This window comes from Pongo abelii, chromosome 20 (assembly GCF_028885655.2).
Source record: "Pongo abelii isolate AG06213 chromosome 20, NHGRI_mPonAbe1-v2.0_pri, whole genome shotgun sequence".
Lineage (NCBI taxonomy): Eukaryota > Metazoa > Chordata > Mammalia > Primates > Hominidae > Pongo > Pongo abelii.
Genome location: NC_072005.2, coordinates 4,189,370 through 4,206,116, shown reverse-complemented (window position 1 = coordinate 4,206,116; position 16,747 = coordinate 4,189,370). Strand labels below are relative to the sequence as shown.

Genomic DNA, 16,747 nt, shown 5'->3' with positions numbered 1-16,747 from the left:
TCCCAACACTTTGGGAGGCCGAGGTGGGCGGATCACCTGAGGTCAGGAGTTCGAGACCAGCCTGGCCAACATGGAGAAATCCCGTCTCTACAAAAAATACAAAATTTAGCCGGGCGTGTTGGTGCAGCTGATGTCTGTGGTGTCTGTGATGTCTCAGCTATTTGGGAGGCTGTGGGGGGAGGACCACTTGAGCCCCGGAGGTTGAGGTTGCAGTGAGCTGTAATTATGTCACTGCCCTCCAGCCTGGGTGGTAGAGTGAGACCCTGTCACATACACACACCAAAAAGACTTAACGGGTCATCTGGGGTCCCAGAGCTCCCAGGGGTGGCTGGAGAGGCCCACTGTGGCCAAGGGACTTTGTGGCAACTCAAAGTCCCCCTCCCACCTTATAGGGACAAATCCAAGAAGCAGGAAGTGGTACTCTGGCTTCCAAACAGTCCCCTGCCCTGGAAGACCCCCTCCGCAGCTGGCATCACCCCCAGGCAGGCCTGGAGGTGGGGAGAGGAAGGGGGAGGTCAGGGGCTTCATGGTGTTTACCAGCCCCCCGGGTCTCCTGCCTGCCTGTCACCTTGAAGTGACACCAGCTAGGCCCAGCTCCCCTCCCCTACTTCTGCTGTTTCCATGGGGACAGATGTCCTTTCTGCAGATCAAGCCACTGCTGCCGGGAGGAGGGAGCGGGGCTGGCCCGAGAGCCTGGCCCCCCTCAGTTTCTCCATCTTTGTATCTGTCGGTTTCTATGGAGTATGGTTTTTATCTGCTCCACGCCGCTCTGTCTCTTGCTCTCTGCGTTCTGGTCCCTCCCTATGGGAGATTCAGGTTCCAATCCCAACTCTGTCCCCAAAAAAAAAGAGCTGGGGATGTGCTTGGCCCTCGAGGCCTCAAGGGTTTTTTTGTTTGTTTTGAGAAGGAGGAGTTTCGCTCTTGTTCCCCAGGCTGGAGTGTAATGGTGCGATCTCAGCCCACTGCAATCTCCGCCTCCTGGGTTCAAACCATTCTCCTGCCTCAGCCTCCCGAGTATCTGGGATTAGAGGCATGCACCACCACGCCCGGTAAATTTTGTATTTTCAGTAGAGACGGGGTTTCTCCGTGTTGGTCAGGGTGGTCTTGAACTCCCAACCCCAGGTGATCTGCCTGCCTCAACCTCCCAATGTGCTGGGATTACAGGCGTGAGCCACCGTGCCTGGCCTCCTCCAGGGTTTCAATTAGCCCATCATCCCCCTCTCCAGGGCTGCTTAGGGCTTTCCCACTGGGAGTCAACGATCCCACTTCCCTCTGCAGCCCAGAAAGGACACTAAGACAAACAATAACTTATTTATTTTCTAGGCCATGGGAGGGCTTTGGGATACAATTCTGGGCCCGAGGACTCAAAAGGGGGCCGAGGGTTGCTGTCAGGGGGTCTGCGTGACCACGGGGTACAGCAGAGCCAGATGCTCGGCACCCTGCACCGGCAGTGGGCGTGAACTGTAGTGGAGGACGAGCTCGGGCACGCTGGGGAAGGGCCCGCTGTGTTGACCCAGCACCACCTGGTTCTCTCGGGTCCGCGCGAACTTCAGATGCAGGAAGCCCTGGCTGCTCCTGGGCGATGAGGGAGAAAGGGACTCCTGAGCACCCCGGACCCACCCAGAAAGCCACCATCCCCAAAGCCACCTCCCACAGTGCCCAGGGCCAGGTGCTCGTGTGTCTCCAGTCTCTGGCAAACAGCAGTATGGTGGCTGGTATAGTCGCTCACACCTGTAATCCCAGTGATATGGGAAGCTGAGGCTGTAGGCTCGCTCCAGGCCAGGCGTTAGAGACCAGCCTGGGCAACAGAGTGAGACCCCGTCTCCACCAAAAACCATTTAAAAATTAGGCGGGCGCAGTGGCTCACGCCTGTAATCCCAGCACTTTGGGAGGCCGAGTCAGGCAGATCACTTGAGGTCAGGAGTTTGAGACCAGCCTGGCCAACATGGTGAAACCCTGTCTCCACTAAAAATACAAAAATTAGCCGGGCGTGGTGGCAGGCACCTGTGGTCCCAGGCAGAGGCTGCAGTGAGCTGATATTGTACCACTGCACCCCAGCCTGGGTGACAGAGTGAGACTCTGTCTCAAAAAAATAATAATAAAAAAATAGGCCGGGCACGGTGGCTCACACCTGTAATCACAGCACTTTGGGAGGCCAAGGCGGGCGGATCACGAGATCAGGAGATCGAGACCATCCTGGCTAACATGGTGAAACCCCATCTCTACTAAAAAATACAAAAAATTAGCTGGGCATCGTGGCGGGCATCTGTAGTCCCAGCTACTTGGGAGGCTGAGGCAGGAGAATGGCATGAACCCAGGAGGAGGAGCTTGCAGTGAGCCGAGATCGCACCACTGCACTCCAGCCTGGGCGACAGAGCGAGACTCCGTCTCAAAAAAAATAAATAAATAAAAAGTAATAATAATAGTAAGAGGCCAGGTGCAGTGACCCACATCTGTAATCCCGGCACTTTGGGAGGCCGAGTCAGGCAGATTGCTTGAGGCCAGGAGTTTGAGACCAGCCTGGCCAACATGGCGAAACCCTGTCTGTACTAAGAATACAAAAATTAGTCGGGCATGGTGGCTCACACCTGTAATCCCAGCACTTTGGGAGGCTGAGGCGGGCGGATCACAAGGTCAGGAGATCGAGACCATCCTGGCTAACACAGTGAAACCCCGTCTCTACTAAAAATACAAAAAAATTAGCCAGGCGTGGTGGCGGGCACCTGTAGTCCCAGCTACTCGGGAGGCTGAGGCAGGAGAATGATGTGAACCCGGGAGACGGAGCTTGCAGTGAGCCGAGATTGCGCCACTGCACTCCAGCCTGGGCGACAGAGCAAGACTCCGTCTTAAAAAAAAAAAAAATTAGCTGGGCATGGTGGTGTGCGCCTATAATCTTCCGTCTCCCAGGTTCAAGCAATTCTACTGCCTCAGCCTCGGAGGTAGCTGGAATTACAGATATGCACCACTATGCCCAACTAATATTTGTATTTTTAGGAGAGAAGGGGTTTCACCATGTTGGCCAGGCTGGTCTCAAACTCCTGACCTCAAATGATCCGCCCTCCTCGGCCTTCCAAAGTGCTGGGATTACAGGCGTGAGCCACCGCGCTCAGCCCCAAACTTGTGCTTTTAGATCTTGCACTCAGACACCTAGCAGAATCTTAGGAGTGGTTTATAATTAGACAGACTTAGAATTTTAGGGACGGAAGTGCATACAAACAGGGTCTCAACCTAAAACGCTTACAGGCACACCCTGAAATTTTGGCTTCAGACGGACACAAATTGATATACCTCCATTTTTGGACAAGGGGAGTCCAAAGGAATCTTGGGCACCTAGTTCCTTGTCTTACCCAAGGCCTGGACCTCCTTGATGCCTTCCACTCCATCTTCTTGTATACCTCCAGCGATGGGGAGCTCATTCTCAGTTGCAACCAGCTAATGGCCTCCCCAGAACTCCCACCCCTTCTCCTAGAAGTCCCACCCACTGGCCTGCAAGCCCCTCCCAATGGCTGCGGGAGCCACACCCTCCCGTTCCCTCTGAATTAACCCAAAAGGGTGACTCATGCAATCCTGTGACCCTTTGTCCCTGTGAGGCTGAGGTCTCACCTGAGAGACAAGGAGCAGTCCTGGGGGCTGGTCTCGCTGAGCCGCACTAGGTAGCTGCCTTCCTTGCAGAGGGACAGGAGGCTCTCCGCATCCGCCCTGTTCAGGGGGCCATGAAACCACCTAACAAGTATGGACAGATGTCTCATCAAGGGCCGTTCCCTTCAAACACACTCTGGGGCCCTGTAATCCCAGCACTTCGGGAGGCTGAGGTGGGCGGATTGCCTGAGGTCAGGAGTTCGAAACCAGTCTCCCCAACATGGTGAAACCCCGTCTCTACTAAAAATACAAAAAAATTACCCGGGCGTGGTGGCGGGTGCCTGTAATCCCAGCTACTCGGGAGGCTCAGGTAGGGGAACTGCTTGAACCAGGGAGGTGGAGGTTGCAGTGAGCTGAGATCGCACCACTGCACTCCAGCCTGGGCGACAGAGTGAGACTCTGTCTCAAAACAAACTAACAAACAAACAAACAAAAAAACACACTCTGGGATCTGCTGGGTCACAGCTGGTGCATGGGCTTGTGGCGTCCGGGCAAATGAAGAAGGACAATTCCCTTGGATTTTTCTTTTCTTTCTTTCTCTTTTTTTTTTTGAGACAGAGTCTTGCTCTGTTGCCAGGTTGGAGTGCAATGGTGCAATCTTGGCTCACCGCAACCTCCACCTCCTGGGTTCAAGGGATTCTCCTGCCTCAGCTCTCCCAAGTAGCTGGAACTACAGGTGCGCGGCACCACACCCGGTTAATTTTTGTATTTTTAGTAGAGACGGGGTTTCACCATGTTGGCCAGGCTGGTCTGGAACTCCTGACCTCAGGCTATCCGCCCTCCTCAGTCTCCCAAAGTACTGGGATTACAGGCTTGAGCCACCGCGCCTGGCCAATACCCTTGGATTTTTGAAGAGGAGCCCTGGTTATCGTACACCTGACATTGATCTTCACAGCCTCCCTCGTGTCCTTGTCAACTTCAATCACTTTCACAAAAGCGGTGCTTCATCTTGTACCTCACCCACCTGTCCTGTCCCTTTCTGTTTTCTTTTTTTTTTTTGAGACAGAGTCTCACTCTGTCTCTCAGGCTGGAGTGCAGTGGCATGATCTGGGTTCACTGCAACCTCCACCACCCGGGTTCAAGTTATTCTCATGCCTCAGCCTCCCGAGTAGCTGGGACTACAGGCACCTGCCACCACACCCAGCTAATTTTTTTGTATTTTTAGTAGAGATGGGGTTTCACCATGTTGGCCAGGCTGGTCTCGAACTCTTGACTTCAGGTTATCTGCCTGCTTCAGCCTCCCAAAGCGCTGGGATAACACGCATGAGCCACCGCACCCAGCCCCTTCCTTAATGTTTTTTTTTTTTTTTTTTTTTGAGATGGAGTCTCGCTCTGTCACCCAGGCTGGAGTGCAGTGGTGCAATCTCGGCTCACTGCAAGCTCCGCCTCCCGGGTTCATGCCATTCTCCTGCCTCAGCCTCCCAAGTAGCTGGGATTACAGACATGCACCACCATGCCTGGCTAATTTTTGTATTTTCAGTAGAGATGCGGTTTCACCATGTTGGCCAGGATGGTCTCGATCTCTTGACCTCATGATCTTCCTGCCTCGGCCTCCCAAAGTGCTGGGATTACAGGTGTGAGCCACCGTGCCCGGCCTAGTGTTTTGCTTTAATGTGCTCACAAAGGGGTGTGCAGTTGCAAGCAAGGTATCAAAGACAGAGAAGCAACAGAGCCTTTGCCGTTGTTCATAATGAAAGAAATCTGAAAAGAGAATAAGCACATATGGCACGCCTGTGGTCCCAAGGAGAGAGGCTGAGGCAGGAGGATCGCTTGATCCCAGGAGTTCAGGGGTACAGTGAGCTGATTGTGCCACTGCACTTCAGCCTGGGCAACAGAGTGAGACCCTGTCTCAAAAAAAAAAGAAAAGAAAAAGAAAAGAAAGAAATAAAGGGCCAGGTATAGTGGCTCACACCTGTCTTCCCAACACTTTGGAAGGCCAAGGCAGACACATCGCCTGAGGTCAGGAGTTTGAGACCAGCCTGGCTAACATGGTGAAACTCCGTCTCTACTAAAAATACAAAAATTAGCCGGGTGTGGTGCCAGGAGCCTGTATTCCCAGCTACTTGGGAGGCTGAGGCAAGAGAATTGCTTGAACCAGGGAGGCGGAGGTTGCAGTGACCTGAGATTGTGTCATTGCACTCCAGCCTGGGTGACAAGGGCGAGGCTCTGTCAAAAAAAAAAAAAAAAAAAGGAAAGGAAAAGAAAAGAAAGAGAAGAGAAGAAGGAAGGGCCGGGTGCGGTGGCTCACACCTGTAATCCTAGTACTTTGGGAGGCCGAGGTGGACGGATCATGAGATCAGGAGTTCTAGACCAGCCTGGCCAACATACTGAAACTCCGTCTCTACTGAAAATACAAAAATTAGCTGGGCGTGGTGGTGCACGCCTGTAGTCCCACCTACTCTGGAGGCTGAGGCAGGAGAATCGCTTGAACCTGTGAGATGGAGGTTGCAGTGAGCTGAGATCGCGTCACTGCACTCCAGCCTGGGTGACACAGCAAGACTCGGGGAGGGAGGGAGGGAGCAAGGGAGGAAGAGAAAGAGAACAATCTTCACACCCTAGGCCTCAGAGTTAAATAGCCAGTTCTGTATTGCCCACCGAAGAGATTTAGGGGTGACTGTGATAACATGGCCTGGATTCTGGGGACTGGAAGGACACAGAGTCAGCGTCTCCCGGCTCATGTGCCACCCCAGCACGGAGCTGTGAGCCCACCAAAATCCTGCGTCTCCTGGTTCCATCCCAAGAACCAAGAACTGGCTGAGAATGATTTCTGTCTCTTGGCTCTGAGGCTGTAAGCCCCACCCAAGTTAAGGAAGGAAATTTCCTTTTCTGTTTGAACCTGAGGCTCAGAGAGGTTAAGTGACTTGCCCCAGACTACACAGCCAGGAGGGGAGAGCAGGAATTTGAACCCAGAACTTGATACCAAAGGAAAAGGGACCCCATAAGATTCTGTTTTGTGCCTAGCTGGGTGCCTGGCACACAGCAGGCTCTGGCGCCTGTAAAGATTAGCTGAAGAAATGAAGTAAGTGGATGAATGAATCGAAGTTCCCCCAGTTCCTCTAATCTGGGAAACGAAAAAACTTCTGCCTGATACATTGGAGTCTACAGATACGTTCAACGGGGCTCTTCCACCTTCAGCTTCCCCACTCACGGCTGTTTCTCCAGGGGCAGGCCTGGGTCCACACGCTCTGCAGGCTGGGGGCTTCTGGGTGGAGGTCTCCGGAGCTCCTTGGCTGAGCCTGGAGTCCTCTCCCACTCTGGACTGTCAAACTGCACTGGAAAGGAGATTTAGAGAGGAAAGGGTTAAGTCCAGCCTACCTTGGGGGGCGGGGCAGGGGCAAGCCAATGGAATCTCGGTAGAAAGGCAGGGCCAGCTTGGGACAACCTATCAGAGCCCAGGAGCTGGGCTTAAGGCAGGGGCAGGATTGGCCACAGGTGCAACCTATTGGCCTTCATAAGAAATAGGTGCGGTTATTTATAAATCTGGTGGCAGGGAACACAAGGGGCGTGGCTAGACGGCTCGGTTAGAAGTTTCCAAAGAGGAGCCCTAGTCCCTAAACCCCTTCTGGGATTCAGCCCAGACTGTGGCCAAGTCCTAAAACTAGAAAATCACCCCCAATCTACAGACAGGTGAACCAATGCACTGAGCTCTAAATACCCTCCCAGTCATAAAACTCTGGGGGCAAAGTCGTGTTTGCACAATTCATCCTGGTCCAAATTTTATTTATTTTATTTTATGTATTTGTTTATTTAGAGACAAAGTTTTGCTCTCGCTGCTCAGGCTGGAGTGCAATGGCACGATCTTGGCTCACCGCAACCTCCGCCTCCCGGGTTCAAGCAATTCTCTTGTCTTAGCCTCCTCCTGAGTAGCCGGGATTACCGGCATGCACCACCACGCCCGACTAATTTTGCATTTTTAGTAGAGACGGGGTTTCTCCATGTTGGTCAGGCTGGTCTCGAACTCCTGACCTCAAATGATCCACCCACCTCGGCCTCTCAAAGTGCTGGGATTACAGGCATTAGCCACCGTGCCCGGCAATTATTTTATTTTTTAAAGCTGATTTTATCATTATCTCTTTTACAGAAGAGAAAACTAAGGTTCAGAGGCTTGTCCAAGCTCATCCAATTCAGCTGGAAATTCACCTGTAGTTTACTAGCAGCTATTAAGAAATGCTGCCCCGGGCGGGGCGCGATGGCTCACGCCTGTCATCCCAGCACTTTGGGAGGCCGAGGCGGGTGGATCACGAGGTCAGGAGATCGAGACCATCCTGGCTAACACGATGAAATCCCGTCACACGATGAAATCCTGTCTCTACTAAAAATACAAAAAATTAGCCAGGTGTGGTGGTGGGCGCCTGTAGTCCCAGCTACTCGGGAGGCTGAGGCAGGAGAATGGTGTGAACCCAGGAGACGAAGCTTGCAGTGAGCCAAGATCACGCCACTGCACTCCAGCCTGGGCGACAGAGTGAGACTCCACCTGGAAGAGAAACGAAAGAAAAAGAAAAAAAAAGAAAAAAAAATGCTGCCCCTGCCAGCCCCACATCCTATTCTAAAAGCAAGCCATATTCCTCTCCCCACACCACACTGAGCAGGATAAGCAGGTTCCATTCCACTCTAAAAAGTGTTTGCGTTTCCAAGGAAGATGCGGGTTGTCTTGGAAGAAAGAATTTAGGACTATCAGTCATTCACACTCTAGTGAGAATTAACAAACTACAAAAGTGGCGAGTAATTGGACTCTACTTTGTAAACTGAAACAGGAGACATGACCAGATGAGGAAATGCAGGGATAGGGCATTCAGATGTCAGAGTGTGGGTCTGAGAAGCACCTGCAAATGCCCTGGAGATGTGGTCTTTCTTCCACTCCCAGGGCTGATCATACTCATCTGCTGGCCGTTCATCCTCCTGGGGCATCCGGCTCTGCCGAGGCTTCTGCCCAGAAGGGGGTCCATCTGCTGTCTCTTGGTCCTGTTCCTCATAAGGGGTGTCATAGAGCTGCACCCCTCTGCCGGGAAGTTCTAGGAGGCCAGGGACACTGTTCAGCTCCTGCTCCCATCTGGGACCCTGTCACCTTCCCCTAAGCCCTGCCTACTCACCACTCATGACCCGTTGGGCATCATAGGGCTCCATGTACCCATCATCCGGGGGTGCAGGATGAGGCTGAGCATCAAAAGGGTCTGAGTACTCAGTGTCGGCTTCCAGCTGCGGAGAGAAGGAAGGGGAAAAGACAAGGACTCAGAGGGGCATCCCTGCTAAGTGACGCTGCACCTCTTGCCTGCCCACAGGGCCATCTGACACCTCTCCAAGAGTTTTTATTTATTTATTATTTATTTATTTATTATTTATTTTCATTTTTATTTTTTGAGATAGAGTCTCGCTCTGTCACCCAGCCTGGAGTGCAGTGGCGGGATCTCGGCTCACTGCAAGCTCTGCCTTCCGGGTTCACACCATTCTCCTGCCTCAGCCTCCCGAGTAGCTGGGACTACAGGCGCCCACCACCACGCCCGGCTACTTTTTTGTATTTTTAGTAGAGATGGGGTTTCACCGTGTTAGCAGGATGGTCTCAATCTCCTGACCTTGTGATCTGCCCGCCTCGGCCTCCCAAAGTGCTGGGATTACAGGCGTGAGCCACTGTGCCCAGCTGAGTTTTTATTTTTATTTTACTTATTTATTTATTTATTTTGAGATGGAGTCTTGCTCCTGTTGCCCAGGCTGGAGTGCAGTGGTGTGATCTCAGCTCGCTGCAACCTCCAACTCCCGGGATCAAGCAATTCTCCTGCCTCAGTCTCCCGAGTAGCTGGGATTACCGGCGCCTGCTACCACACCTGTCTAATTTTTGCATTTTTAGTAGAGACGGGGTTTCACCATGTTGGCCAGGCTGGTCTTGAACTCCTGACCTCAGATAATCCGCCCGCTTCAGCCTCCCAAAGTGCAGGATTACAGGTATGAGCCACCACCCCCAGCCTCTCCAAGAGTTCTTTTTGGGGGTTGGAGAGGGAGTCTGTTACCCAAAAGTGCTCGCAGACAGAGGCTGGCTTCCCACGTTTCCCTCCGTCCTAATCCCATTTCCCTAGCACAGACACCTGCCTCCCTCCTTTGCCCACTTCAGTGCTTCTAAGTGCACTATTGTCAAGGATTTAATACCAACACGTAATAAGTACACCATCCCCCTTTCCCAGACAAGGAAGCCAAGGCACAGAGACAGTTAGTGTTTTGCTCAGGGACACACAGCTGGTAAGTAAGAGGCACAGTCTGATCCCGGCTGACTGGTTTCCTCAAGTCCCTGGCTCTTCTTACCAACGTCTTACTTCTTATTTATTTATTTATTTATTGAGACAGAATCTTACTCTTGTCACCCAGGCTGGAGTGCAGTGGCACAATGTCAGCTCACTGCAACCTCTGCCTCCTGGGTTCAAGCAATTCTCCTGCCTCAGCCTCAGGAGTAGCTGGGGTTATAGGTGCACGCCACATCGCCTGGCTAATTTTTGTATTTTTGGTAGAGGCGGGGTTTCACTGTGTTAGCCAGGCTGGTCTGGAACTCCTGACCTCAGGTGATCCACCTGCCTTGGCCTCCCAAAGTGCTGGGATTACAGGTATGAGCCACCACACCCAGCCTTTTTTTTTTTTTTTTTGAGACAGGGTGTTGCTCTGTCACCCAGGCAGATTGTGCAGTGGCGCAATCGTGACTCACTGCAGCTTTGACCTTCTAGGCTCAAGTGATCCTCCCACCTCGACCTCCCAAAGTGCTGGAATTACAGGCATGAGCTACTGCACCCGGTGGCCTGGATTCAAATCCTAGTAAGCTAGAACCCCGTGAGACCTTAGCCAAGTCACTGCCGTTCTGCGAGCCTCAGTTTCACTTGCGCAGAATGGGAACATAGTGGTAGGAAGGGCAGCGTCACCAGGAGGATGTTTAGGTGCCCAGCAGGGGAGCAACTCACTCAGATCTATTTTAGGAAGATCCCACCAGGTTCGAAGAGGAAGGGGTGCTGAGAGGAGGGGGCTGGGGGGCTGCGGGGGATGACCGTGGAGGAGGAGGAGGACCCGGAGACCAAGCACGGCAGTCAGAGAGGCAGGAGGACAACCAGCATTATGCATTGAAAAGGGACAGATATCCACCGGGCGCAGTGACTCACGCCTGTAATCCCAGCACTTTGGGAGGCGGAGGCGGGAGGATCACCTGAGGTCAGGAGTTTGAGTCCAGCCTGGCTAACATGGTGAAACCAGTCTCTACTGAAAATACAAAAATTAGCCGGGTGTGGTGGCACACACCTGTAATCTCAGCTACTGGAGAGGCTGAGGCAGGAGAATCGCTTGAACCCCAGGAGGTGGAGGTTGCAATGAGCCGAGATCCCACCACTGCACTCCAGCCTGGGTAACAGGGGGAGACTGTCTCAAAATAAATAAATAAATAAATAAATAAATAAAAATAACAGACTTCCCCAAGCAGGTGGAGGTCTGGAGGACTGGGAAGGGTCTGTCTGGTGCCCCAGTCCCCCCCTGTGATCACACATAAAACAAGCTCTCCACGATCCAGAGAGCCCATCCTGAGCCTCCCCTCCACCCAGTCTCCTGGGGCCACCCAGCCACGCACCTCCTCCCCGGGGCCGCCCAGAAGGGCCTTGGCTCTGGCCATATCCGCAGCCTCCACCTTGATGAGCCGGTGCTTGGGAGAGCCATATTTGGCATCTCCGGGGTTCTTGGAGTCCCCAGGGCCCGCGGGGTCCGGCTCCAAGCGGCTCTCCGCGTCCTCATAGGGGTCCTCGAAGTCCAGGTTCTTCTGCGCGCGGTAGGCCCTCAGGATGTCGCTCTCGGTGTAGTCCGGGGTGGGCGGCTGCGGAGGGGGCCTCCGACCCCCAAAGCTCAGGTAGTCCCGTAGCCACTTGGCCATTTGGGCGCCTGTCACCCCAATCGGGCCACTGTCAGAGGGGGCCCCACATGCCCTTCTCCGGGCCCCTTTCCCCAAGGAGGAGGAGGAGGTGGAGAGGAAGGGAAGAGCAGGGAAGGAGAAGAAAGATCAGGTGCGCCCTTTGGCGGGGCTCTGGATGGATAGAGGGAAGGAAAAGGTGAACGAAGGGGAGGAAAAGGAGGCGACAGAGGAGGGAGGAAGACAAGCCCGCCTTAGCCCAGCTTGGGAAGCACCGCGGGGGAAGGGGGGGCCTCGCAGGGCCCTGAACGCCGCGCTCTAGGGGCTAGGGCGAGGGGCATCCGCGGAGGCGCGCGGAGTTTCCGCGGGCAGCGCGGTTCCCGGGAGTGACTCGGCCGCCCGCCGCCTCCAGGAAGCTCCGGGATCCCCTCCTGGGGTCAGGAGATCCGGGCCAGCGCCACCTGCGGACGCTCCCGGCCCCTCTCCCAGCCCGGACGCCTGGGTTCTCAGCGCAGCGGGCGGGCTCCCCAGGGGCGCGGGCGCCGCGCGCAAAGTTGGGCCGCGGAGACGGTGACCCCGGCGTGACGCATCCTTTGTCGCGCTCCTCTCGGCTCAGCGGGGAGCCCCCAATCCCGCGGCCCCCGCCGCCTCGATCCGGCCCCAGCCACCCGCACAAAGGGAAATAAAAACCTCCTCCAATCCCCCTTCACGCTTTCGGAGAGACTTTCCCCGCCGCCGCCGGGAGGTGGGACGCTGGGGAGGGGGGCGCGCGGGAGGACGCCCCGGTTCCCACCAGACCCGGGCCGCGTCCCGGGCAGCAGCGTCAAGGCTCTCCCGCCTCCCCTCGGCCGCGTCCCCCGCCCCTCCCCTCCCCCTGCGCTCCCCTCGGAGGTGACTGAGACCTTCAGCTGTTCTGGGGAGGGAGGGAGCCGCTGCCCGCGGAGGGAAGGGGGGCTGGGGGCGGGAATCGCCGGGGCCGAGGCCGCGGCAGCTGGACACTGACCCGGACGCCCAAGACTGGCCGCAGCGAGCGCGGAGCGCGGGAGGTGGGGACCGGCTGGGAGTGACACCGCTGGGGAGGGGAGGGGAGGGGGAGAAGGAGGGGAGGGGGAAATTGCCCGGGAAATGGGGGACTGGACTTGACCGCCAGAAGGGGTGAAATTGACCAGCAGAGGGGGTGGGAATGACCGCCAGTGAGGGTTGAAATGGAACCGATGTCTGGCGGTGAAACGGACCGGGAGAGTGGGGGTGTGGAAATTGGTGAAGAGGTCACTGGCTGAAATTGATATTGAGGCAGCAGGAGGAAGAGGGGGGCAAAGGAAGGGAGGGTGCGGATCGGGCTTCCCCTCCCCCAGGAGGGCTCTGCTCTGTGCCCCGCTCCCGCCCCAGGGGACTAATTGCGGGCAGGGGGAGGGTTGGGGGCAGCTGGCCTGGGGAAGGGAGATGGTATCTGTGCCTGGCGCCTGTCCTCTGCATCTGTCCTTTTGTGGCTTCTGGGGGTGGGGTGGGGGAGGCGGTGGCGGGAAGAGGGGTAGAAGTGAGAGGGGTCTGGCCTGAACTGGCTGCCTGTTGTCAGCTGTCGTTGTCTGAGGGTGAGGGCACTGAGAGGTTTGGAGGGTGGGAGAGGAAAAGGGAGCCACCGGCCAATTTTCCAGTGTGGAACCCTTTTTTTTTCTTTCCCCATAAGGGGGCTTGCCCAGTTCCCCCTAAAGACTGGAGTGAGAGAGGGCCGGTCAGGAAGGATGGGACCCCAGATTCTCTCCTCTTGTGGCCAGCCCCCTGGTTGGGCACAGGTCATAGCTTGGAGAGGACAGTTGGAGGACAAGACAGAAGTCAGAACCAACACTGCTATGACTGGGGCCTCCTGTCAGCCCGGCAGGGCTGAGGGCAGGGTCTGTCACTCCCTGAGTCTTGGTTTTCCTTATTTGAAAGATGTGGTTTCTAACGGGAAAACCCAGACAGCTCTAGGAAGGATTCCAGGAGGGACCGAGTTATCACCTGGCCTCCTCATTTTAGGGATGGGGAAACCAAGGCACACAGATGGGAGGAACTTGTTCAGAGCCACTCCACAGCTGATTCCGCCTGGACGTCGCCATGGGGCCTGGCCTAGGGTGGCACTGGAGTCTTTTTATTTTTTTGAGATGGAATCTTGCTCTGTCGCCCAGGCTGGAGTGCAGTGTTGCGATCTCAGCTCACTGAAACCTCCACCTCCCGGGTTCAACCAATTCTCCTGCCTCAGCCTCCTGAGTAGCTGGGATTACTGCCACCACGCCCAGCTAATTTTTATATAATTTCATATTTTTAGTAGAGATGGGGTTTCACCACATTGGCCAGGCTGGTCTGGAACTCCTGACCTCAGGTGATCCGCCGGCCTCGGCCTCCCAAAGTGCTCTTCATGGAATCAGTTCTGCAACTCCTCTCCACGATGAGCTCCATTATCCAGATGGGAAAACTGAGGCCTGGAGCCAACAAGGCAAAGCCCCTGAAGGATGCAGGCGTCTAGACCCTTCTGTTCCTCTCCTTCCCTGCACTGGCTGTGTCACCCAACACAGACCTGTTGAACTCCTTCCTCCCTCCTGAAGTGCATGGCCGCCCTCGCTTTCCCCCACCCTTTCAGATCAGCGACAAGGCTGCGTCCCTGGGGGCGGCCAGGGAGCACAGCGGGTAATTGTCCTGCTTTCTGTCAGCCGCAAGGCAATTCCCGGGCACAGGGATGAGCTGTTGACAGATCTCATCAAATCCAAGTCATCTCCCTGCGGGATAAAACTAGACGTCTGAGGTATAAATATTTGAAAGGGGCCTTCTAATTACAGTCTGTGTCAGGAATAGCAATTAGAGGCCCCCAGGCCAGAATCAAATGGCATTTGACTTTCCTGTGCTTTGGAGCTGGCTTCTCCTGGGGCTGCACCCCCACCCTACCCCAAGGAGGGGAGTGGGGAGAGGCTGGCAGGGAGAGGAAGGAGGATTAGGTAGAAGAGAAAGAGATCCAGGCTGGGGGTCCAGTCATCTTCCCCTGTGACCTTGAATCAGCCAAGTAACCGTGTGAGCTTTGGATTTTTCTTTTCTTTCTTTTTTTTTTTTTTGAGACAGGGTCTCGCTCTGTTGCCCAGGCTGGAGTGTAGCATTGCAATCACAGCTCACTGCAGCCTCAACATCCTGGGCTCAAACGATCCTCCCATCTCAGCCTCCTGGTAGCTAGGACCACAGGTGCACACCACCACACCCGGCTTTTTTTTTTTTTCTTTTTCTTACGCAGAGTCTCGCTTCATTGCCCGGGCCTGGAATGCAGTGGTGTGATCTCGGCTCACTGCAAGCTCGGCCTCCCGGGTTCACACCATTCTCCTGCCTCAGCCTCCCGAGTAGCTGGGACTACAGGCGCCCGCCACCATGCCTGGCTAATTTTTTGTATTTTTAGTAGAGATGGGGTTTCACTGTGTTAGCCAGGATGGTCTCGATCTCCGGACCTTGTGATCCGCCCGCCTCAGCCTCCCAAAGTGCTGGGGTTACAGGCATGAGCCACCGCACCTGGCCGCTTTTTTTTTTTTTTTTTTTTTGAGGCCGAGTCTCGCTCTGTCGCCCAGGCTAAAGTGCAGTGGTGCGATCTCGGCTCACTGCAAGCTCCGCCTCCTGGGTTCAAGCGATTCTCCTGCCACAGCCTCCCAAGTAGCTGGGATAACAGACACCCACCACCACGCCCAGCTAATTTTTATATTTTTAGTAGAGACGGGGTTTCACCATGTTGGCCAGGGTGCTCTCAAACTCCTGACCTCGTGATCCGTCTGCCTTGGCCCCCCAAAGTGCTGAGATTACAGGAGTGAGCCACCATGCACGGCCTTGTTGCTTTTTTTTTTTTTTTTAAAGATATAATTCACATTGGCTGGGTGCAGTGACTCACACCTGTAATCCCAGCACTTTGGGAGGCTGAGGTGGGCGGATGACCTGAGGTCAGGAGCTCGAGACCAGCCTGGCCAACATGGTAAAACCCCGTCTCTACTAAAAATACAAAAATTAGCCAGGTGTGGTGGCGGGCACCTGTAATCCCAGCTACTCGGGAGGCTGAGGCAGGAGAATCACCTGAACTTGGGAGGCGGAGGTTGCAGTGAGCCAAGATTGAGCCACTGCACTCCAGCCTGGGCAACAGAGCGAGACTCTATCTCAAAAAAAACCAAACAACATAACTCACATATCCTACAGTTCACCCATTTAGAGTGTACAATTCAGTGCTTTCTCCTGTGTCCACAAGGTTGTGCGACCATCACCCCTAATTCCTGAACATTTTCGTCACCTCCAAAAGAAACCTCATACCCACTTAGCTGTCACTCCTCATCTCTCCAAATCCCCAGCTCCTGGTAAACACAAATCCACTTCCTGCCTCTGTGGATGGGCCTGTCCTGGACATTTCATAGAAATGGGATCACACACTTTGTGGCCTTCTGTGTCTGGTGTCTCTCACTGAGCGTGATGTCCTCAAGCTGCATCCATTCTGGGGCCTGTGTTTTTTGTTCTTTTTTCTTTGAGACGGAGTCTTGCTCTGTTGCCCAGGCTGGAGTGCAATGGCACGATCTCAGCTCACTGCAACCCCCGCCTCCCGAGTTCAAGCGATTCTCCTGCCTCAGCCTCCCGAGTAACTGGGACTACAGGCGTGCGCCACCACGCCCAGCTAATTTTTGTATTTTTAGTGGAGATGGGGTTTCACCACGTTGGCCAGGATGGTCTCGATCTCTTGACTTCATGATCCGCCCGCCTTGGCCTTCCAAAGTGCTGGGATTACAGGCGTGAGCCACCATGCCCAGACAGCTCTGCCTTTTTTTTTTTTTTTTTTTTTTTGAGATGGAGTCTCGCTCTGTCGTCCAGGCTGGAGTGCAGTGGCGCAATCTCGGCTTCATCGTGTTAGCCAGGATGGTCTCGTTCTCCTGACCTTGTGATCTGCCTGCCTCGGCCTCCCAAAGTGCTGGGATTACAAGCGTGAGCCACCGCGCCTGGCCAGCTTTGCCTTTCTTAAGTTACGGTCTGATGGCAGAGACATGGCCTTGCCCACAGAAGCCCCCAGTCTGATGGAAGAGTTGTGGCTCTGACTTCAGGAGCTTCCATTTGATGGGACAGATATGGCCCTACCTTGAGGGGTTCCCACTCTGATGAAGGAGACATGAACCTATCTTCAGTCTGATGGGGGAGGCAGGTTCAGCCTTCAAAGGTCCCCTGTCTAATGCAGGAGACATAGCCGTGACTTCAAGGGTCCCAGAGTAA

At 54.7% G+C, this 16,747-nt stretch overlaps 1 protein-coding gene across 2 annotated transcripts; it reads right to left on the bottom strand.

Annotated features, from left to right (window-relative positions):
• Window positions 1-1,292: 1,292 nt before the first annotated feature.
• Window positions 1,293-12,241, bottom strand: SHD (Src homology 2 domain containing transforming protein D). 2 transcript variants are annotated; one of them, XM_024237204.3, is made up of 6 exons: window positions 11,228-12,241; window positions 8,730-8,835; window positions 8,463-8,651; window positions 6,788-6,911; window positions 3,604-3,723; window positions 1,293-1,575 (listed from the first exon to the last, which is right to left on the bottom strand). In XM_024237204.3, the coding sequence occupies exons 1-6, from the start codon at window positions 11,522-11,524 to the stop codon at window positions 1,389-1,391; spliced, it is 1,023 nt and encodes a 340-aa protein (XP_024092972.2). In that variant the 5' UTR covers window positions 11,525-12,241; the 3' UTR covers window positions 1,293-1,388. The 2 variants fall into 2 exon arrangements, with proteins under 2 accessions (XP_024092972.2, XP_054395349.1); XM_054539374.2 differs by having other exon boundaries at window positions 11,285-12,241.
• Window positions 12,242-16,747: the final 4,506 nt, after the last annotated feature.